We start from the raw sequence: 24,321 nt of genomic DNA, 5'->3' as shown, positions 1-24,321 counted from the left end.
TTTGAACACTCTTTGGCATTGTCTTTCTTTGGGATTAGAATGAAAACTGACCTTTTCCAGTCCTGTGACCACTGCTGAGTTTTCCAAATTTGCTGACATATTGAGTGCAGCACTTTCACAGCATCATCTTTCAGGATTTGAAAGAGCTCCACTGGAATTCCATCACCTCCACTAGCTTTGTTCATAGTGATGCTTCCTAAGGCCCACTTGACTTCACACTCCAGGATGTCTGGGTCTAGGTGAGTGATCACGCCATCGTGGTTATCTGGGTCATGAAGATCTTTTTTGTATAGTTCTTTTGTGTATTCTTGACACCTCTTTTTCATATCTTCTGCTTCTGTTAGATCCATACAGTTTCTGTCCTTTATTGTGCCCATCTTTCCATGAAATGTTCCCTTGGTGTCTCTAATTTTCTTGAAGAGATCTTTAGTCTTTCCCAGTTTATTGTTTTCCCTTATTTCTTTGCACTGATTACTTAGGAAGGCTTTCTTATCTCTCCTTGCTATTCTTTGGAACTCTGCATTCAGATGTGTATACTGAAACTAAAGTTTACTTAATATTTACTACTTGCAGGCCTTCTCCCATGTACTTCCTAGACATCAATTGACACCATTAAAGCCCTTGGGGAGTAAGACAATTACTCCCAGAAGAACTGCTGGTCTCTGCTCAGATAATAGGAGCCAAAGCATAGAGAGATGAAGGAACTCACCTCTGCTAACAGAGATAAGAAAGGGTGAGGTCAGGATGCAATTCTGGGCAGTTGGGACTTCCCTGGCGACTCAGATGGTAAAGCGTCTGCCCAAAATGCAGGAGACCCAGGTTCAATCCCTGGGTTGGGAAGATCTTCTGGAGAAGGAAATGGCAACTCACTCCAGTATTCTTGCCTGGAAAATCCCATGGATGGAGGAACCTGGTAGGCTACAGCCCATGCGGTTGCAAACAGTCAGACACGACTGAGCGACTTCACTTTCTTTCTTTTCTTTTCGGGCTGAAAAATGTGACCCGGAGCAGTTGGATCCATCCTATGAGGCTTCTAAGTAAAATGACACAGATCCTTCAAGGCCTAGTAACACTTCTGGTAATATTAAAAATCCACATGGGGCTAAGTATTTGAATATTTTCACTTGGAATATGAGCACAATTCATGTACAGAGGCAGACTCAGCTTAGCAGTCTGAAATCAGACTCTGGGTCTAATCCTTATCTACCTATCAGCTACTACCACAAGCCAGCTTATTGACCTCCGTTCCCATATATGTAAACTGTGGGCACAGGAATATAGATTGCTTAACTGAACCACAGGCTAATATGAAAGAAGACAACAGATGCATCCAACATTTGTATATTCTTTTCTTAGGTCCAGTAGTCATGTACAAAGGTGAGAATTAGACCATAAAGAAAGTTAAGTGCTGAAGAATTGATGCTTTCAAATTGTGGTGCTGGACAAGACTCTTGAGAGTCCCTTGGACTGCCAGAAGATCAAAACAGCCAGTCCTAAAGGAAATCAACCCTGAATATTCATTGGAAGGATTGTTGCTAAAGCTGAAGTTCTAACACTTTGGTCACCTGATGCAAAGAACTGACTCACTGGAAAAGATCCGGATGCTGCAAAATACTGAAGGCAAATGGAGAAGAGGACAACAGAGGAGGAGATGGTTAGACAGCATTACTAACTCATCAGTCAGGTGTGACTTAGTGACTGAACAACAATTTCTTAGGTCTTGTATTTTTCCTATTGTTAGAGGATTGATTTACTAATAGATTTGGTTCCAATAGTCTGTAAGTAAAGTGTGGACTGCCATGAGGCATAGTTGATTTACATGAACTGGATGACCTTTCATATATTTGACTCTGTAAAACTCAATAAAATCAACACATTTCAACTGGAATTTGCTGTCACTTTAAGGAAGCCCCTATTGGTAGTCCTTAAAATGAGATATATTTGAAATATTAGCAACAGGCAGTGAAAAGGGCACACCAATTGAAAGCTACTCATGAACTGATCAGGATGAGAAGAGGGAAATAAAGAGATGTCTCCAAGGAACCGTTCTGACTGTAACTTAATGCTAAAGTCAAAGAGTAGAAGGAGAAAAGAAAACATCATTCAACTGCTCAGCATTGAATTAAAAGAGTAAGAAATAGCGGCTGTAGAACAGAGAAAGACAAACGCATGGAGAAAAGCCAAGTATTTAACATTTGAGTAGAGTGAAGATTACTGTGGCTGCAAATTACCTGAATTTCCCTACAGGGAATCATGTTCTCTTTTAAAGGAAAGGGGCATACTATAACCAAACTCATTACAAGTACACTTTCAAGTAACATTCCTTTCAAGAGTAAATATGTGTTAAAAAGACTGCAAAAAGTCTGCCTATGGATCATAAAAAGATGATTTGGAAAACAAAACTCATAGCTCTGTAAGTTATACTGGATGTACTCTATAAAGAACAGCTGGTTTCTTGTGTTTAATCTCCAGGCAGTCACAAAAAAGCTTTTTGTTCATTACAGTTTCAGATAGCTAGTGCTACCTCAAAATAGTCATTCAGTTGTCCTAAACATCATCTGTTATTCTTCTGAAGAATTACCAAATAATCCTAGAGAATATGTAATTTCACAAGTTCCTCAGTCAGCTTGGTTAGTTATTAGTTCAGGTGCTGACAGGCCTGAATTACTTGAAAAAGCTTTTGTTAGGTGGTTACCAGGTATTGCCCATTCTGCGAGCAGTTACTTGTCCTGGCACCAGTTCATCCAAACTAGATGCTTGCCCCGGCCCATGTGAACCACATATCTAGTTTTACTGTTGCAAAGAGCTGTCTTTTGCCTCCACCTGCCTGGGATCTCAAATGATTTTCCCCTCCCTCACCCAAGAACATTTCTGCTCGTGGAGATTCCCAGGAACATCCAGCATTCACTGTGATGAGTAGAGCTATGTCAAGGCTCGACTTTGGATTAACCTGATTCCACGTGAAAACTGAGATATTTGAAAACTGGTATCCCAAGGGATCATGGAATCACTTTAGATACACCAAATGTGCATTTAAATTATGGTTTGTGTCACAAAATTTGATTGTGAAATATTTCAGGAGCTCACAAGCTAGGGTCCCTTTTCCCTGATAGTATCATCCATCATGATCTCAGCAGTGCCCATCCTTCTTAGTCAAGCCAATTTCTTGCCTCTCTGAGAGCAGCCATTGGCACTGTCCACTTCTTGCATCAAGGCTTTGACGTATGAGTTCAGTTGATGTCTCATATGAACCAGACATCATAACATCAAAACTAGGGGGCTCTTGCATTTGCAAATACCAGTGAAATAACTCAGAACTTTCAATTCTGACTACTTGCTACAAAGCTTATTTGCATTCTTAATTCTCTATTTAATGTGTAATTCTACACCAGAGATTAAGCTCCTCTCCCTAGTATCAGAGTGATCAGATTCATTACAAGACACTTCCTGAATGAGTCACTAATTTGGCAGGCTCTCTTTCCAAATGTGTTAACATTAAAAATATTAATAAGATAATCCAAGAAAAGACCCTTGCTTTTTTTTAAAATATAAATTTATTTATTTTAATTGGAGTTAATTACTTTACAACATTGTATTGGTTTTGCCATACATCAACATGAATCCGCCACAGGTATACATGTGTTCCCCATCCTGAACCCCCCTCCCTCCCCCCTCCCCATACCATCCCTCTGGGTCGTCTCAGTGCACCAGCCCCAAGCATCCTGTATCATGCATCGAACCTGGACTGGCGATTCATTTCATATATGATATTATACATGTTTCAATGCCATTCTCCCAAATCATCCCACCCTAGCCCTCTCCCACAGAGTCCAAAAGACTGTTCTATACATCTGTGTCTCTTCTGCTTTCTCGCATAACTGGAGCCTATTATACAGAGTGAGGTAAGCCAGAAAGAAAGACCCTCGCTTTTGATTTTTGTATCACTGTATTAACAAATATTTTTCTGCCTTGGAGTTTGGTGTTGTATTAGACCAAAGCCTCTTTTATCCTACATTTTCAATCAGAATCTTCTCTAGAACAAAATGTGGCATCAGGTAGCAGCAAAGTCTGATGCTTAAATGATCCATAACAAAGACATACATCTCAGAGAAGAAGGAAACTGGATAGAACTGCTGGGAATGAAACAGAAGTAGTGATTGCCCAGTCAAAGTACCTTGGAATATCTGGGATTCCAAGGGATTTTTTTTTTCCTTTAAATACTGGTGTCTAGATAGCTAATGCATATAATGCTTTGTCTATAATATTATATCTGTAAGAACGATAAAAGAGAAGAAGAAATAGTGGTTGATACTGTGCCATTTTTTTGCAAGTATTTAGGCTCCTTGGAATTTGAAAAATGAAAATAAAGTGAATTCTCACATCTACTTTCACAGGTCTGATGCTTGGTGGCCAGTGGTCAGGTGGTAGTGGGGGAAAACAGCCCAGAGTATCATGCATGACATCAGAGCTTCTGAAGCTGCTCTGAGGACACAATAGCCATCCCAGTTTTCACCCTGTTTCAGTTAAAGATACCCACTACTCTATCAGTTCAATTCAGCTGCTCAGCTGTGTCCAGCTCTTTGTGACCTTATGGACTATAGCATGCCAGGCTTCCCTGTCCATCACAACTACCAGAGTTTGCTCAAACTAATGTCCAGTGAGTCGGTGATGCCATCCAGCCATCTCATCCTCTGTCATCCCCTTCTTCTTCTGCCTTCAATCTTTCCCAGCATCAGGGTCTTTTCCAGTGAGTCAGTTTTTCCCATCAGGTGGCCAAAGTATTGGAGCTTCAGCTTCAGCATCAGTCCTTCCAATAAAAAATCAGGATTGATTTCCTTTAGGATTGACCTCCTTGCAATCCAATAGACTCTCAAGAATCTTTTCCAACACCATAGTTCAAAAGCATCAATTCTTTGACACTCAGTTTTCTTTATGGTCCAACTCTCACATCCAAACATGATGACTGGAAAAACCATAGCTTTGACTAGATGGACCTTTGTTGGCAAAGTAATATGTCTGCTTTTTAATATGGTGTCTAGGTTGGTCATGGCTTTTCTTCCAAGAAGCAAACACTTTTAATTTAATGGTTGAAGTCACCATCTGCAGTGATTTTGGAGGCGAAGAAAATAAAGTCTATCACTGTTTCCATTGTTTCCCCATCTATTTGCCATGAAGTGATGGGACCGGATGCCATGATCTTTGTTTTTCTGAATGTTGACTTTTAAGCCAGCTTTTACACTCTCCTCTTTCACTTCCATCAAATGGTTCTTTAGTTCCTCTTCACTTGCTGCCATAAGGGTGGTGTCATCTGCATATATGAGGTTACTGATATTTCTCCCAGTAATCTTGATTCCAGTTTATGATTCATTCAGCTTGGCATTTCTCATGATGCACTCTGCATATTAGTTAAATAAGCAAGGTCACAATATACAACCTTGATGAACTACTTTCCCAATTTGGAACCAGTCCATTGTTCCACGGTCAAAGGCTTCAATATAGTCAGTGAAGCAGATGTTTTTCTGGAATTCTCTTGCTTTTTCTATGATCTGACAGATGTTGGCAATTTGATCTCTGGTTCCTTTGTCTTTTCTAAATCCAGCTCGAACATGTGGAAATTCTCACTTCATGTACTGTTGAAGTGTAGCTTGGAGAATTTTGAGCATTACTTTGCTAGTGTGTGAGATGAATGCAATTGTGCAACAGTTTGAACATTCTTTGGCACTGCCTTTCTTTGAGATTGGAATGAAAACTGACCTTTCCCAGTCCTTTGGCCACTGCTGAATTTTCCAAATTTGCTGGCATATTGTGTGCAGCACTTTCACAGCATCATCTTTTAGAATCTGAAATAGCTCAGCTGGAATTCTATCACCTCCAATAGCTTTATTTATAGTGACCACTACTATATATAAAATAAATAATCAACAAGGACCTATTGTATAGCACAGGGAATTCTACTGAATACTTTGTAATAATGTATAAGGAAAAGGAATCTGAAAAAGAATGGATATATGTATATATGTGTGTGTGTGTATGAATCAGTTTGCTGTATACTTGAAAGCAATACAACCTTGTAAATCAACTATAATATAATTAAAAAAGAAGTTTACTGCCAATAAATTCAAACTGCCAGAGACCAGGGCACAAAAGCTATATAGTAACCTCAGACCATGCTTAGAAGGATTCTGAGCATGGGTCAGTTTTCATCATCCTGAAATTCTTAATGATTTTTGAACAAAGGAGCCCCATGCTTTCATTTTGCATTGGGCTTTGCAGATTGTGTCACCCACCCTGAACTTTAGCTGTGTCTGACTGTGATTTTTATATCCAACCAATTATGGAATCTAGTTCAGATACTACTGGGTTGCCCCAAATTTATGTTTGGATTTTTCTGTAAGCTGTAATGGAAAAACTGGAATGAAATTTTTGGCCAACCCAAGAGTTTACTACTCAACATTTATTCATTCAATAAGGATTTTCAAAACACTTAATGTCTGTTAGTTACTGTGATAGGTCACAGTACAGGTAACACAATGGCAAAAGGAAGCTGCTGCCTCTGTTCTTAAAAAAAAACTTTAACTCCTGGTTGAGGAGTAGAGACAAGTAAAAGGATATTCAATGAAGCATAATACATACCATGAGAGTCAAGTGTAGGATACTATGGGAACACATGATGGAGTTACCTAAATGTAAAATCTTCATGTAAAAATTGTCCACATTTTGGAATATGGATGGTCAAACTATGTTTTCTTTGTTTCAAAAGTGATATGTACTACATCTGTTTCAGTACATTAGTAGTACAGTTTCTGCTAAAATTAGCCCTGGTAGGATTTATGCTATTTTATCACAGAAGGTTTCTACAAGTTTCTAATAGTATGAGAAAGGGAGACAGATTATTCTTTCCTTGTTAACTTAAGGCTGGTAACTCTTCCCTTTCAATGAAATAAAATGATGAGCAACTTTCAATGAATTATTTGGAAAACATTTCCCCCAGAGTTAAGAGACACATAAGCCCTTATCATGTCTGCTGCTAAACAGGACATGATTAATTCATTTTGTTCTCGGTGTCCCTAATCATTTTGTTAATCCTTTCCCCCCTCTCCTCTACTCCGATGCCCACATTAGGAGGTCCACGTTTCAAGTGTGGCAACCCAAAGTGAAACAATGCCATCGCTGACGTCCCATTTGTTCTGAGCAGGATGGTGGGCATGTCTAGCAATAAATGATATGAAAAGGTCTTTTATTGACAAGCTGCCACGCGCTGTTTGCATTAGCGAATCTGAGAAGATGATGGCTGCTACCCTTGGTCCCATGATACTGGGCTCAGTGAGATAGCAGAAAGTGCCTTGGTTTACTTAGAGCATTGATAACACCTCTAAATAATTAACTGAGGGCTTCCTGTCTTCAATTACTTAATGCTTTTTTTTTTTTTTAACATCTTGAGAGGATTATAAGCAATTTATGGATTTCACATGATGAGTGCATTTGCCTCTATTCCCACAAAGCATTTACGGGATCATGTTTCTAAAGCTTTGAGGTAATTAAAAATAAGCATGCAGACAATGGGGCTGGTGCTAGGTGCCCTCTTTCCCTTTCGTCATTTCTAGGGACCTAGATTCTCAGGCTCCTGGATGACTAGAGCTACAGCTTCATCAGTGTTTGACTGTGACTCAGGGAATGCCGCGGTTTTGGAAATGATGAGAAAAATCAAAACCTTTATCTCTGCGGGGGTTCGGGCAGCTCTTCAATCAAATGTTTGAGATTGAATGTGAAATAAATTTGATTATTTTAGTTCATTTCATAAACTCAATAAAACAGTCATTCCCACCATAAAACAGTTCCCTACTGAATTTGATCAGTCAACTAACCATGGAACTGAATTTTTCCTGGCAGATAAAATGTGTGAACTCTACACAAGTCTCGGATTTCAGATTTTCTAATGCCAAGCACCACACCTGTCCCATAGGAACTACATATGTGAGGGTATACTTGGTAAGGTTTTTTTGAATAAAGGTATATTTAATCATTTAACAAAGAAATCTATTTAGGACTATATTGTCCAAGTGAAGTACCTTTCTAATCTGTCTAAAATTATACAGAGGGATGGATGAAATGAATTCTAACAGATTTTTTTTCCCTTTTATAATCTTAAAAGAACTAAAATTAGGTGGAAAAACTTTAAAATGTTTATCCCAATAAAAAAGGAACTTTCACATTAAGTTATGCACATAAAATCTTCTCCGACGTGAAAAGTGTCATAAAAAATGATAATAGAATAACTGGTGGAGTGAAAGTATTTAAACAAAAATCTTTGCAATTATTTTATAATTAAGGAGGTTATCAATTCTGTTGTTTTGAACAATACAATTGAATTTGGTCTGCTGGCATGTAACTGTTGGTTTCTAAAAATGGAAACCATTACAGCTGGCAATAGTTCGAAGCCTATGCTGATTGAGTATACAGATTCTGTAGGAAGAGAATTCTTCATCCTTGTATCCCAGTTTATGGTGAAACTTTTATCACTACAAAGTCTTCATGGACCTTAACTTTGCTTTCAAAACTCCACGGCCTTTCTACATCATTCTTTTGATTTCTTCTACCCCATTCGGTACAGAGTTCTGTTGGAGCAGCACTATAAAAGCTAGTCCTTAACTCGTCACTAGTATTGGGAGCTTCTCAAGAGCAGCAGTCTAATTTTGGAGCACTTACTATACTATCTAGAACACAATAAGCAGGTTACATGTCTTTTATTTTTTTGAATGAAGTGGTATTCTGATTTCCTTATAGATGGAAGCAGTAAATGCCTTGGGCACCCCGAGTAGGCCAGTTTTCACCTTCATTTTTCCAATGTGGATATTAACACATTATTGACCAGAGATGTACTAATGCTACAGGCATTAGTTTCTGCAAAAATTCCCTGGTCAGTCACATGTTTAAAACATCCCTCATTTACAAGGCTGTGATGAGAATCACAGAAGTCAAAATGCAGTGGTTCTTTAAAATTATAAATCACCATATACATGTACGTTTTTATTATGGAAAATAACATCATTTTAATTACTGGTGATGATTTTCATTTTTACTGAAATAATGGAACAAATTTGATCATCTAAATGGATGAGGGCTTTCCCATCCCCATTATCATCAGCTTAGCTCAGGATCTTCAGATCAGGATTGCAATGTGCTAGTCCGCAAATATTTTATTAAGCACCTTCTGTAGGCTTATGGCACTTTTGGAAAACAGTGGACATCTGTCAGCGAGTGTTCGCTGTGTGTCAGGGAATTGTCCAGTAGAGAGTAAATCACGATGAATTTATTTTTTCCACCTGTATAGCACAGCCTGCGTCTCCTCTAAGGAGAAATCAGGCTTGCTTTTCCAGGCCTTCCTGCACTTCTGTGTGAGTTTCATCATCCCTGCTATCAATGTACCCTGCTAAGTATAGGGTCCAATGGAAGGAAGGCATTCATTCACTCAGGAAGACTGAGGCAGGGGTGGGGGTTGGGGCGGCGGGAGCGGGGGTCGGTGCTGGGTGGGAAGGGTTGGGGAGGTTCTGACTATAGGGAAAGAGTGAAAGTTTGTAAACTTCTGCTTGTGTTCTCAGAAACTAAACAAATTTACACAGCTGTCTGGGATGACTCAATAGTCTAAATGATGAGCTAAGTTACTAATTCTCTTGAAGCATTCTATTCCATACAATGAGGGTAATAATTCTCTCTTCCCCATAGGTTTGTAATGAGGATCAAATTAAACAGTAAATGCCAAGGCTTAGGACAGTATTCAACACATTAAATTCACTTATTCTCAAACATTTATTTAGCACCTACTGCTGTATCATGGATTGTTCTGGGTGCTCAAGGCATGGGATTGAAGTAGGTAGAAATACTTCCAAAGGAGCAGGACAAAAAAGTCAAATAAAAAGCAAACACTGTCAGGCAATGAAAGGTCTGTGGTGAAAATAAAACAAGGTGATGTGAGGGTGTATTAGCAAAGCTGACCTAGACTGGGTAAATCAGAAATTGCTTTTATTCAGGACTGACATTCAGACTAAAACATGTTAATTATTATTATAATCACTGCTAGTAATTTCTGACACTATACTATAATACTGTACTATTACTATATTATTAAAGCTAATTATAATACATGTTATAATAAGCAACAAAATAATACAATTACTATTAATTAATATTAATAATAACAAATTGTCACAACCAGTCAACTGTTAACTATTCTGTGTATTAATTACCCACACAGTAGATAAATGTTAGCCTCTGGTTGATTTTTCTCCTTCCTTCAAGTACATTCCTGGCTCTCCTAGTCCCATTAACTACCAGTATATCCTTGGGGAATGAAAATGCATCTTACTGTTAGTCTGGGGAAAAAAAAAAAAAAACCTTAATACGGATGCAAAAATCCTACACATAATGCATATCAAAGCCAAATATAAATTATTTCTGAAGTTATCTGCTGTTGTAGCTTATTGCTGCCAGTGTGGGCTCTTCTATTAGCATGGATAAGTGGGACCTGACCATATGTCAAGAGAACACGTCCTCTCGAAGTGACCTCATATATCAAACACACACCCCTGGGAGGCTTTGCCCCCCTAACCACAGTGACAGACTCTTCCGGTAGGTAGGTTTTCCTCCTTTTTTTTTTTTTACCTGTGACCGTATGCTGCCTCCTGTCAGTGGTGTCAGTGTAGATGAGACCTTTCCCGACCTGCCTGAGCTGGTACTCTTTAATGACGCCATTTGGCTTCGGAGGGACATGCCAACTCACATGCAGAGCCTCTGCACTGGGGGCCGTGACTCTAGGCGGAGGGATATTCTGCGGGATTCCTTGGGTGGTAGCTGCAACGACCTGAAAACACAGGAATTAAACAGCAATTTCTTGGAATAGTACACTAGGTATTCTGATCAATGAGAATGTCACTTTTGTTTTAAAATGTTGTTGTCTTAGCTTGGCATATCATTAGCTGGGCTTGGAGAAGCAGTCCCTCTTTTTAAAATTCTTTCTCTACCATCCTATTCAAACAATGAAATCTGACCTTGAATGTATTCCGTAAGTCTTCGACTACCATTTATCACAACGGTTCAACAACAGTTTTGATGGCAGAGTGCAGTCCTCAGTTTAAACAAGTAAAATCTGGCTGGCAGACTGTCTTACTAGAGAACTCTTGATAACTCTCTTCCATATGGCCCATCGGTGTCTTTGCATTTTAACAGCCTGATTTTGTACATTTTAAGCACCAGTAAATTTGGAGCAAAACCCACATCTGAACTTGCTTGCATATAATATACTTTGAACAGTGTAAATGGGCAGCCTTTTTGCTACTCCTCCTATGATACCCAGGATGACTTTATAGTGTCTGCACCAATGTTCTAAAAGAGAACCAAGTGAGAAGAAAAAAAAAGGTAAATCAACCAGTGATTTGTTCAACATTATCAAAGTATATTTGGGTGGAAAAATTGGCTGCCTTTGTTTTTTCACAGAATTAAGTCTGATTTTGCTTTTTCACGCATTGTTTTGGCATCTGGTAGGAAGGAGATGTGTTATGTGAAAAGCAGAATGGTTCTAGGACCCTTTGGACCATAATTTTTTATTGGGCCAATCAGCTGCCATCTGTCTAGATGGCAGGGTGCAACTGATAGGTCTGAATGAAAGTTGTATTTGGATGGTTCTTCAACAGTGTTCAAAGATGCTGAGCTTCTCAAGTTTAAACCATATGAAAACTGCGTTTCCTCTGACTAGTTTGGCATTGGTGAAATGGCTCTTTCCTTATTTTCCTCCCAAATTGTTTGATTGCTTTTTCCTTTTTTGATTTAGTAGCTCCCTCAAGGTGGCTGGTCATCTATGGTTTTTGGTTTTTGTCCCTCTGTCTATTCTTAAATGACCATATTCAAACTCATTGCTTCAACTTCCTCCATAGATCTTTCCAACAAATTTCAGTCACTTCTTAATCCAGCTTCTGACTATAGACACTTTCACTTAAAGTACCAAATAATATTGCTTCAACAGTATGTGACCAAGAACTTCCAGATGTACAACCTGGATTTAGAAAAGGCAGAGGAACCAGAGATCAAATTGCCAACCTCTGTTGGATCATAGAAAAAGCAAGAGAAATCCAGAAAAACATCTGCTTTATTGACTATGCTATAGCCTTTGTCTGTATGGATTACAGCAAACTGTGGAAAAATTTTCAAGAGATGGGAATATCAGACCACCTTACTTGCCTCCTGAGAAACCTCTATGCAGGTCAAGAAGGAGCAGTTAGAACTAGACATGGAACAATGGACTGGTTCAAAATTGGGAAAGGGGTATATCAAGGCTGTATATTGTCATCCTATTTATTTAATTTCTATGCAGAGTACATATGACATGTCAGGCTGGATGAATCACAAGCTGGAATCAAAATGGCTGGGAAAACTATCAATAAGCTCAGATATGCTGATGACATCATCCTAACGGCAGAAAGTGAAGATGAACAAAAGAACCTTTTAATGAAGGTGAAGAGGAGAGTGAAAAAGCTGACTTAAAACTCAACATTCAAAAAACTAAGATCATGGCACCTGGTCCCATCACTTCATGGCAAATAGAGGGGGAAACAATGGAAACAGTTACAGACTTTATTTTCTTGGGCTCCAATATCACTGCAGATAGTGACTGCCATCATGATATTAAAAGATGCTTGCTCTTTGGAAGAAAAGCTATGACCAACTTAGACAGCACATTAAAAAGCAGAGACATAACTTTGCTGACAAAGGTGCATATAGTCAAAGCTATGGTTTATCCAGTTGTCATGTATGAATGGGACAATTGGACTATAAAGAAGGCTGAGAGTCGAAGAAATGATGCTTTTGAACTGTGGTGTTGAAAAAGACTCTTGAGAATCCTTTTGACTACAAGGTGATCAAACCAGTCAAATCAGTTCTAAACATTCATTGGAAGAATTGATGATGAAGCTGAAGCTCCGAATTTTTGTCCACCTGATGCAAAGAGCTGATTCATTGGAAAAGACCCTGGTGCTGGGAAGGATTGAAGGCAGGAGGAGAAGCGAGTGACAGGATTAGATGGTTGGATGACATCATCAACTCAATGGATATGAGTTGCGCAAACTCTGGGAGATAGTGAAGGACAGGGAAGCCTGGCGTGGGGCTCTTGGAAGGGCCTCTTCCCTTCCATGGGGTCGCAGAGTCAGAAATGGCTGAGTGCCTGAACAACAATCATTCTGATATCTTCTCCTCCTCTGAAATATATTTGTGAAAGCTTTAAAAATGTTAATCATTCTTTCCTTTTAACTTTTCTTAAAAAAAAAAAACTGAATTGTGTTAGTTTCAGGCATACACCAAAGTGACGCAGTTATATACATATATGCGTGTGTGTGCGTATCCTTATTCAGATTCTTTCCTCTATAGATTATTATGAAATATTGAACATAGCTCCCTATGCTATACAGTAGGTCCTTGTTTATTTTATATATATAGTAGTGTGTATATGTGGAGAAAGCAATGGCACCCAGCTCCAGTACTCTTGCCTGGAAAATCCCATGGACAGAGGAGCCTGGTGGGCTGCAGTCCACGGGGTCACTAAGAGTTGGACACGACTGAGTGAGTTCCCTTTCACTTTTCACTTTCATGCATTGGAAAAGAAAATGGCAACCCACTCCAGTGTTCTTGCCTGGAGAATCCCAGGGACGGGGGAGCCTGGTGGGCTGCCGTCTATGGGGTCACACAGAGTCGGACACGACTGAAGCGACTTAGCAGCAGCAGCAGCAGCAGTGTGTATATGTTAATCCCAAATTCTTAATTTATCCTTTCTCCCCACTTTCCCCTTTGGTAATCATAAACTTGTTTTCTATGTCTGTGAAACTATTTTTATCTTGTAAATATGTCCTTTCTTACAAAGAAAAGACTTTGTATCCATTCTTTTAGATTACACATATAAGTGGTATCATATGTTATTTGTCTTTCTCTGGCTTATTCACTTAGTATGATAATCTCTTGGTCTGTTGATGTTGCTGCAAATGGCTTTATTTAATTATCTTTTATGGCTGAGTAAAATTCATATATATATATATATATATATATACACACACTATGAATATATATTTTTGTTTCCTGATTTGCTTTCAAAATGGCACCATGACCTACAAATTGGTCAAGCCGGATACTTTGAAAATACCTATGATACTTCATTTTAATTCCCCTACATACGGTTGACTACTGATTCTTGTCAAGGCTGTTGCAGAAGGCTTGGAACTATTTTATTTCCCTATGTAAGACTCCTTTGCCCTTTGCTCTGTTTTACAAGAAATGGCAATTTTTGTTGATATGATATTTAAATGGAATTTCTGTTTTTAAACTGAAAAATGGCTTGGGAATTATTATGAATTTATTGAAGACCAACTAAAAAGTGGTTGGTGAAGGAGAAGGGGATTAAGAGGATAATATTGGTTCAAGTTTTTTTCTTTTCGTGAAGGAAATATTGATATTTGAATAAATCTCTCTTTCAGTGATCTGTCCTTTCAGATGGAAGTGTTGATACTCAGTTGAGATGCCATATGGACACCCTACTTTATTGGGGTGGACACTGTTTTCTGTCACTGGAAACATTACTCATAGCCTGGACCTTCCTACAGCCTTGACACTGGGCAGTTCTGTCCAGAGTTTAGGCAAACTTCTCTTACCTTGCTGCTGGTAGCACAGCCAGCAACTGTGCAAGCTTTCAGCTGGTATGAATATTCCATAAAGGGCTGAATTCCTTCCGTATCAGAGAAGCTCAGTGATGTTCCTCGAAAACATTCAATTCCATTTCGGAGAAGAATGTAGGCAGTAATAGGACCTAAAAGAGACAGACAAATGCCTGAATTTGAGTGTGGGATTCTTTGAACCATTTGCAAACAAATTAGATGGCTTAGAGTTCTTAAAGCTCAACATTCAGAAAACTAATATCATGGCATCTGGTCCCAATACTTCATAGGAAATAGATGGAGAAACAGTGGAAACAGTGTCAGACTTTATTTTGGGGGGCTCCAAAATCACTGCAGATGGTGATTGCAGCCATGAAATTAAAAAACGCTTACTCCTTGGAAGGAAAGTTATGACCAACCTAGATAGCATATTCAAAAGCAGAGATACTACTTTCCCAACAAAGGTCCGTCTAGTCAAGGCGGACCAGTTTTTCCAGTGGTCATGTATGGATGTGAGAGTTGGACTGTGAAGAAAGCTGAGCACCAAAGAATTGATGCTTTTGAACTGTGGTGTTGGAGAAAACTCTTGAGAGTCCTTGGACTGCAAGGAGATCCAACCAGTCCTTTCTAAAGGAGATCAGTCCTGGGTGTTCTTTGGAAGGACTGATGCTAAAGCTGAAACTCCACTACTTTGGCCACTTCATGCAAAGAGTTGACTCATTGGAAAAGACCCTGATGCTGGGAGGGATTGGGGGCAGGAGGAGAAGGGGACAGCAGAGGATGAGATGGCTGGATGGCATCACTGACTCAATGCACATGAGTTTGGGTGAACTCCGGGAGTTGGTGATGGACAGGGAGGCCCGGAGTACTGCAATTCATAGGTTCGCAAAGAGTCGGGCACGGCTGAACTACTGAACTGAACTGAACTGAAAGTTCTGAAGAAATGGGATAATATAGCATTATTTAATTTTAATTTGCTATTACATTGCTATGTTAAAGCAGTTCTTAGTTACACCCATTCTTATGGAGGAGATAGATTCTTGACATAAATAATGAGTCAATTTTTTATTTCCCCTCAACTGTCAAACATTTACTTTCAAAACTATTTTGCCCTCCCATAACATGCTTTGCTTATTTGAAAGCAGCTCAGATATATGCTGGGATTCAAATAAAGTAATAATTTTGGGCTAAACATTTGTGAGGGCTAATTCACAAATCAATGATTCAGTTCAGTTCTGTCACTCAGTCGTGTCCAACTCTGCAACCCCATGAATCACAGCACACCAGGCTTCCCTGTCCATCACCAACTCCTAGAGTTCACCCAACTCATGTGCATCTAGTCAGTGATGCCATCCAGCCATCTCATCCTCTGTCGTCCCCTTTTCCTCCTGCCTCCAATCCCTTCCAGCATCAGAGTCTTTTCCAATGAGTCAACTCTTCACATGAGGCGGCCAAAGTACTGGAGTTTCAGCTTTAGCATCAGTCCTTCCAAAGAACACCCAGGACTCGTCTCCGTTAGGGTGGACTGGTTGGATCTCCTTGCAGTCCAAAGGACTCTCAAGAGTCTTCTCCAACACCACAGTTCAAAAGAATCAGTTCTCTGGCGCTCAGCTTTCTTCACAGTCCAACTCTCACATCTATACATGACCACTGGAAAAACCATAGCCTTGACTAGATGGACCTTTGTTGGGAAAGTAGTATCTCTGCTTTTGAATATGCTATCTAGGTTGGTCATAACTTTCCTTCCAAGGAGTAAGCTCTTTTAATTTCATGGCTGCAATCACCATCTGCAGTGATTTTGGAGCCCAAAAAAATAAAGTCTGACACTGTTTCCACTGTTTCCCCACAAAACTGAAGTTCCTTTTTTATGGTTAGACATGTGCCAATGAAATGCATCTCACTAATTTCAGTTCCCTTATGGATTTAATGGGATTATGTTATTTTAAAAATAGTTTAATACCATTTGACTGTATAGGTTTCTTCCAGCTTAAGACTATTACATCATCAAGATGGTCCGTTTTTGTCCACCTAGGGGGACTCACTCCTTCAGGCACATCTTCTTTTGTTCTGGCTCTAACTGCCTTGCTGAATCCTCGCCCATAGCGATTCCATGCAGAAATCCTATACTCATACATCATGTAGGGCTCCAGGTTCACATCTGGAAAGACAGAAAATCAGACAGTGAAGTTTTTTCAAAAAATTAAAAAACTTTTTTACCATCCTATTGAAAATGAATGTCAAAACCTTTAAAGAGTTAAAAATAAATGCCTAATGTTCTAATCCCAGTGTATGTAAATAAAAACTTGAATGTCTTTACTTTCTGAATCATAACAAACATTGTGTTTATTACAATATTTAGAAATATGAAAGACACAGAGATATGAAATTGCATAGAATAGAATTCACCTTTCTGAATAGAGAGCTATGGATACATTAGAAAACAGATTGAAAAATAAAAGCATCCAACTAATATACATTAGATGTTAATGCTTCCCAAGTTCATGATCTTTTCTGCATGAGGCAGGTTTGGCAACATTCTTTTATAATTTTATTATTATAAGCTTTACCAATTATTACATTGTCAATATTACTTTATTAAATTACTATATGAATTATAATGTAGTTATGAGATACAGGAATTGAAACTTAGCACATCATGATACCATTTTAGTGAATAAAAATGAATTCACACTCCATTATACATACTGTATATTGGAGAAGGCAATGGCAACTCACTCCAGTACTCTTGCCTGGAAAATCTCATGGACAGAGGAGCCTGGTAGGCTACAGTCCGTGGGGTCGCTAAGAGTCAGACATGACTGAGCAACTTCACTTTCACTTTTCACTTTCGTGCACTGGAGAAGGAAATGGCAACCCACTCCAGTGTTCTTGCCTGGAGAATCCCAGGGATGGGGGAGCCTGGTGGGCTGCCATCTATGGGGTCGCACAGAGTCAGACACGTATATACTGCACTACGTATTCTTCCTTCCATCTTCCACCAAGCCAGAAAACAAAAATCAAACCAACCAATCTAATTAAAACAACAAAGCCAACTTGCTAAGATTTTTGGTCTGGCTAAAGTTTTAGATAATTATCCACATGATTCAATGGTGTCTCAAAAGGTGTCTGAAACGTCTTAGTTCAATTTTGATGTTTAATAACTTTGGAAGTATAAATGCTACAAATTTACCAAAAACATTCCTTGAAAGTTTATTTAAATCTGCTTTCTACTTAATTAATTCTGTGAATTTTGAAAATGTACATGTACACCTGTGGTGGATTCATGTCAATCTATGCCAAAACCAATACAGAATTGTAAAGTAAAAATTAAAAATAAATAAATAAATAAATAAATAAAAAAGAAAATGTACATGTGTATTTTTGTGCGGCAGTTTCTGATAACTCTTTCTTAGACAGGAGGGTCAGAAGAGGTCCTCCTTGGCTGCCAGGCCACCTGCCATATCTCCATTGGATACAGGTTAATTCTCAGCTCCATCTACTTGGGTTATTTTATCACATTCTCTTTACATGCATCTCCTTACAATAAACCCTACTCTGCCTCTTTTATAGAATCAGTATGAAAATAAAATTCAGTAAGTTATGTTGCAGAACTTCACAAAATATAAATTGCTATAAAAATGTATTTCTGTCTTCATTTTTCTCAGGGTAACTGGTACCTGTGATGACCACCACTGAGTTCCCAGGTCTCCCTTCTGTCCAGAGACCTCTTGGTCAGAGTCTACATTTCTCAGTTATCTTTGCAACTTGGTGTAGTCACATGACTTATCAACAATGGAAGGAGTGTGGGAAATGACATAGGCAATTTGTGCACTTTCTAAAGAGGAAATCACTTACCTTGCATTTGCATTCTTATCCCCTTCTGATGGGCTAGAACTAGGGTGTTGTGGTAACTCAGGCTGTACCACTTGGAAGCATGATGTGGAATCTAGATCCTAAATGACCCTGTGGGAGTGAGCTTCCCAGAATGTCCACTGGCCCACAAATATTAACTCGAGTTTTGAATATCTTGTATAGTAGATTAAACTACTCATTACAAGTACCTGTTATTCTGTACATTTCAAGCCCACATTTCCATTTCTATCTATGGCAGCTCTCCACACTTCATTCCTGTTTTTTCCTCCACTGTATTTCATTCTCCTTTGACTCTCTCATGTCTTATCCTGTATTTTCCCATAAGGGCTGGTTTTTCAAAGACATTCCCAGCCCATAAAAGCATTTTTTTTTTTTTTTTGGCTTACACATAAGAAATCATTTGTTGAAATTTTACCTTTCCTCAATCATCTCTCTCATTTCTCAGAGCTCTTTGTTCTTTGCCAGATTTTTTAACTCTCCTTCTTTCGTCTTTTACTTGCAAACTCAAAATCATTTTATACATTACATGGTGCTAATATTCTGATAATTGAGGGTGTTGGGTATTAGGAGTGTATGTTCGTTCAATATTTACTTGTTAACTGCTGAAATGTCCCATACATATTTGTCTTCAATTTTTTTTTTAGCTGACAGAACAATCCTTCCAAAAATGTGTATATAACTGTGTCATCCATTGCTTAAAAAGTTTTACTATCCACTCATTGTTGCATAAAGGTGAACTCTTTAGTGTGGCCTCAGAGGGCTTAATTATATGAGCCCTGCTCTCTGGCCTCTTCTCCATGACTTTCTCTGCCTTATACATGCTACATCCATATTGAGATACTGTTGTTTTTCAGACATGCTCAGCTTCCTCTTGCTTCCTATACTTTGCATGTGGTTCTCTCTCTGCCTGGTTCACCTCCCATTCTCTCCTCAGGCATAATATCCTCTTGAAGTCTTTCCTCCTTCCTCACCTCTCCAATCTAGTTTAGGTGTCTTTGTCATATTCTTCAAAATTATCCTACGCTAACCTCTATCATAGAACTTATCTGCACATCATTTCTCATATTAGAGATAATTACATATTTGTTTCCCCATCTCTTCCTATTAGCTTCAAATCCCTGATGGAAATTCCTATTTGTTTTAGAGGTCCTGGTATGAAGGGCTTCCCTAGTAGCTCAGATGGTAAAGAATCTGCCTGTCCTGGTATACTGACTGGTTATTAGTAAGGATTTAATAAACTTCTTTGATAAATAAAGGATTGTATGAACAAATGAATTTTGGTCAGCACTGGTGGTAGGTTTAAATTGCCAATCTCTTAAAAAAAAACTGACTTTTTTAGTCTATATTGGTCTCAGTGGAATTTGAGCATCATTCAAATGCTTAAATTTTTTCATGAAGAAGAAAATTTTATCATTTTTCATTTTCAATTACTGTTTTCCAGTAGGCAAAATATCTGAAATATGGTCATTAAAAGCTTTCACAATATTATATCAGTAGTTGGAAACAACTATTCTCTTCTGGAGAGGTCTATCGCAAATATGTCACAAAAATCCTTCAAAATCTTGACCCTGTTTTAAAAAGGCAGATAAAAGTACAGAATTATCTTAGAAGGAAACAAAGTAAGTTTTAAATGAGGGTTTCAGCTTGAAGGCGGTTGGGAGCACCCAGAAAGGAGCCCTACGCTGTGTGCAGTCCTTATGTCTGCTGCTCCTGACAACGATGTGATATGAACCTCAGTTTCCCCCATAAGTTACTTTTATTTACATGAATTAAATCTATAACAGGGGCTGGGAGGAGATTAGTGCTCCAACTGTCTTCTATCCTGAGGCTTTTCCCAATTAAAGGCATTACAATAAATATTTTTTATTTGCTTACAGTGTGATAAATCTAAAAGGTAAACAGGGCCGTTCCTTTCGTGGGAGAGATGAGACAAGTGTCCCGCTACCTATGAGGCATGGTAGGGGTGGTGAATGGCTTGATCATGTGTCACAGGAGCACAGAAGGGAGAGGGGGCTGGACTTGGGAAGTTTTCACTGCAGACGTGAATTCTGACCTTGTCCTTGAGTGTGACAGTTAAGAAACACATTTCAGGTGTAACCAACAGCCTGAAGGAGGTTGGGAGCACCCAGAAAGGAGCCCTACACTGTGTGGAGTCCTCTTATATTTGCTGCTCCTAACAATGATGTGATATGAGCCTCACTTGTCCCATAAGTTACTTTTATTTACAGATCTGACCTTTGGTTTCCTCATCTGTTAAATGGTCATACTTACCTGATTGCTTTGAGGGTAAGTTAGGTAAGGTTTAAAAATGCCTAGCGCAAAGTGGTGGTGGTGGGGGTGGGGGGAGGGAGGAGTGGGTTGGGATTTCGGGGTTGGGAGATGCAAACTATTATATATAGAAGAGATAAACAACAAAGTCCTACTGTAGAGGACAGGGAGCTATATTCAATATCCTGTGATTAACCATAATGTAAAAGAATTTTAAAGTACACACACACACATAACCAAATCACTTTGCTGTACAGCAGAAATTAACACACACTGCAAATCAATTAACACACACTGTAAATCACCTGTACTTTAAAAAATGCACAACACCGGAACTAAATAATACTCAGTAAACTTTATTTCCCTACCTTCCCTCCCTAATCTACTCCCTCTCCTCCCAGTATCCTGCCTTATTATTTTCCTTCTCAAGAATTGCCATTAGTACAGGCAATGGAGTCCTGATGGAATGGAGTGGAATTTGTTTGACTTTAGCTTGCTTGAATTATGTCACTTACATGTATTCTATTTCACTCTAAATAGATGTGTGTACACACATATATACACACAGCTGCACACACACACTTAATTTTCGAAAAACAGAAACTTAAGTAAGGCCTTAAGTAAATGGTTGAATAAAAAAAAGTGAATAGATGGCAGAACTATTTTGGAGATAATCCTAAAATTCACAGCATTTTTCTCTACACTCAGCTAAGCCTGAGGATCACTAGTTTGGACTAATGCTTTAAGGCTGAGATGGGGCTTAGAAATTACTATTTTCCATAACCATAAAGGTTCTTACTCCCAAGATGGTGGCCGTCCTGGGGAACACCCCCAAAAAGACTATGGGAGAGCACAGCCTCTGGACCCAGACTGAAGAGGAAAGGGAATACGGATTTCACTGAGCACTCTGTCTCCTCCTCGGAATGACGCTGTCAGGTCTCAATGAACAAGCGTGTTTCTGCCTCCTTTATGCTTGCAAGAATAACATTAACAACATTCATTCATGGCATCTGTTGAAAGTCTGCATTCAAACTTTTGAGAAAATCAGGCTCATTTAAAATTAACTGTGTATACCATAAAAAGTCACAAAACTAATTTATCCCTCCGTTCTTTATTCTCTATGTGCTTACTTTAAAATACCTTCCTATTTAAAGTTAGACTTAAAAGTTGTTTTAACTACTAACTTTGAACAGTTCCAGATTGTACCTTTAATTACCTGGTAATTAGCTGGCTCCTAAGTATGATGAAATTAATTGATACGAGGTGAAGGAAAGAGATGAGGTCAGAGGGAAATAAATCTACATTTTCAACAGCCTGTCACTCTCCTTTCTAAGCCATAGGCAGGTTGGCTCCCTCTCTGTTACCTGTGAAAGAGAGTGTGTTTACACTTCCCGTATGGACAGTCTCTTCAGCAGATGAACATATTTCTTCCATTGAATCCTTCCTGACGGAATTGTGAGATCCTCTGATCACAGAACAAACGTGGCTGGTAGAGTTGAAGTCGCACCTGCCGCAGTGTGCTGTGGCTTCCATGGATGTCGGGCAGAGGGTTCTGCATTCTTTTGTTTCCTAAGTCAGATGGTAGAGGTGGGGAGAGTGGGGGCAGGGGGAAGGAGATTTAATACTTTCGTTTAGACATGGGTGGGCTAGGTTTCTACAACTCTCAAATGAAATTTTCTTCTGCTTAGTTCATGAGTGACTATCTCAAAATTCTTAAAAAAGAAATGAAGGCAGTCTGTATTACTAGAAAGAGAAGTTACTTTGAAATGACACACATTTAGACTCATAATCGTTTTGCAACTTATTAGTGCTGTGACCTTGAACAAGTCTCTTATACTTTCAAAGCCTCAGCTTCTTCCGTGAAAGAATGGAAGTTCAATTTACTATATGGGTTTGTTGCATGACTCAAATGACAGAATGTAAATGTCTTACACTTAGTAGATACACTATAAATAATAATAGTAGTCATTATTTTATTATTGTTGCTTTGACACTTTTCTGATGGAATTTTTGAGAAAAAATAAAATAAAGAATGTGAAATTTGAGAATCTGTGCTTCGTGTGCTCTTAGGAATGTTGGACCAATGAGAAGTAGTCTACATCCAAGTTTTATAAAATTTAAATATTTCATAAACTGTCATTATAATCATTATTATTTATATGTGTAAACTTTTTATCTGGTGAATCTCTGGGCTTTTTGTAGTTATTGATATGTATAAGTAGGCTTTATGCTCAGAAAATGAAATACTTCATCATCTAAAATTACAGGAGATAGAAATAAGGCAATATTTCTACAAGGCAAAGTTCTACTTCATTTTCCTTTTATATAGGTAGCATAACTTATTTAAAATCATTCTTGCTATTTAAAAGTGGTCTACATTGAATCTCTCTATTATCTAAAATAAGTTAATTTTCCCAAAGATCATGAAAATAAAGCTGCTCAGAAAAATATAGTTGGATTTCCACTTAAATATGGTGAATTGAACACATGCATTTATCTTCACTTCCTCTTAAAGCCCAACCAAATGACAATAAAGGAATATAGAAAGTCTAAGGAAGAGAACTAACACCTGTTTTTTGGGATGTGGATGTATGTGACAGAGACAATGGTGTGTGCCCGGGAATGTCCATTTCTGCCTTTTCTCCCTAGGGACACTAGATTTTCCAGTCTGACTACAAGAGGAGGAGTCATGTGACCAGAAGCATCTGTGTGATGGTGTTCAGAAGAGATGCTTTCTGTGTCCAAGGAAGACTGTACATGTACAGTCATCTACTCTTTTCCTTTTCTCACAAGATGGAAGGGACTTGGATTCCTGAGACACTGCATGGAGGAGAGCTTCTGAAACCACACTGGACTAACCTGTGAAAAGTTAAAAAAATTCCTTTTGTTGACCCACTCCATACATGAGGACATCTGCTTTCACCTTGGCATTGTTCGATGTGTTATAGAAAAAAACATAATTTAGTGCTTTGAAGTTGAATGTTTCCTTACTAACAACAACAAAACCCTAAAGTATAAAGTGGCATTGGCTTCAGGTTAAGCAAGTGGTGGCAAAGAAATCTGTAGTGAGTTTTGGGAATCTGAGAAGGTCTGTTATGCTGTGGCTAAATGTTTGGCAATACTCGGCTCTGGGATGACTGTCAAAGCAAGCCAGGTATCCCTGAATTCACTGTTCTGGGCAAGACAGCATAGGCTAGTACATGAGCCTGTGTACATGTGTGGTTATGGCTGCATTTGGCAAAGTATTAAAAAACTGGGAGAAACTTAGAAAATAATTTGTGAAGCTTTAAAGAGAAAATAGAGAGGCTTCCTTGGAAGCTATAAGCCACAGTGGGAAAACTAAATAAAAGTCTGCATACTGCTCAGTGAGAACCCCTCGTTTCTACTGGATTCCCCATATGGTGGCTGGATATGTATCCCATCCCGACCTAGGATGGAGCATTTAAGGATACTTCATTAATCACACCTATTGAGGATTCTTGGTAATGTGATT

At 38.7% G+C, this 24,321-nt stretch overlaps 1 protein-coding gene across 1 annotated transcript in view; it reads right to left on the bottom strand.

Moving 5' to 3' along the window:
* USH2A (usherin) overlaps window positions 1-24,321 on the bottom strand; it is a 922,740-nt gene that overhangs the window by 197,619 nt on the left and 700,800 nt on the right. The window contains exons 51-54 of the mRNA XM_040262869.1: window positions 22,193-22,397; window positions 16,648-16,845; window positions 14,685-14,839; window positions 10,660-10,858 (exon numbers count right to left, since the gene is read on the bottom strand). Coding sequence (XP_040118803.1) covers window positions 10,660-10,858; window positions 14,685-14,839; window positions 16,648-16,845; window positions 22,193-22,397 — 757 coding nt within the window. The remainder of the gene's footprint in view (window positions 1-10,659; window positions 10,859-14,684; window positions 14,840-16,647; window positions 16,846-22,192; window positions 22,398-24,321) is intronic.

The sequence above is a fragment of the Oryx dammah genome, unplaced genomic scaffold, assembly GCF_014754425.2.
Source record: "Oryx dammah isolate SB20612 unplaced genomic scaffold, SCBI_Odam_1.1 HiC_scaffold_21, whole genome shotgun sequence".
NCBI classification, from domain to species: Eukaryota; Metazoa; Chordata; class Mammalia; order Artiodactyla; family Bovidae; genus Oryx; species Oryx dammah.
The sequence above is the reverse complement of the archived record's forward strand: the minus strand, read 5'-3'. Positions and strand labels throughout refer to the sequence as shown.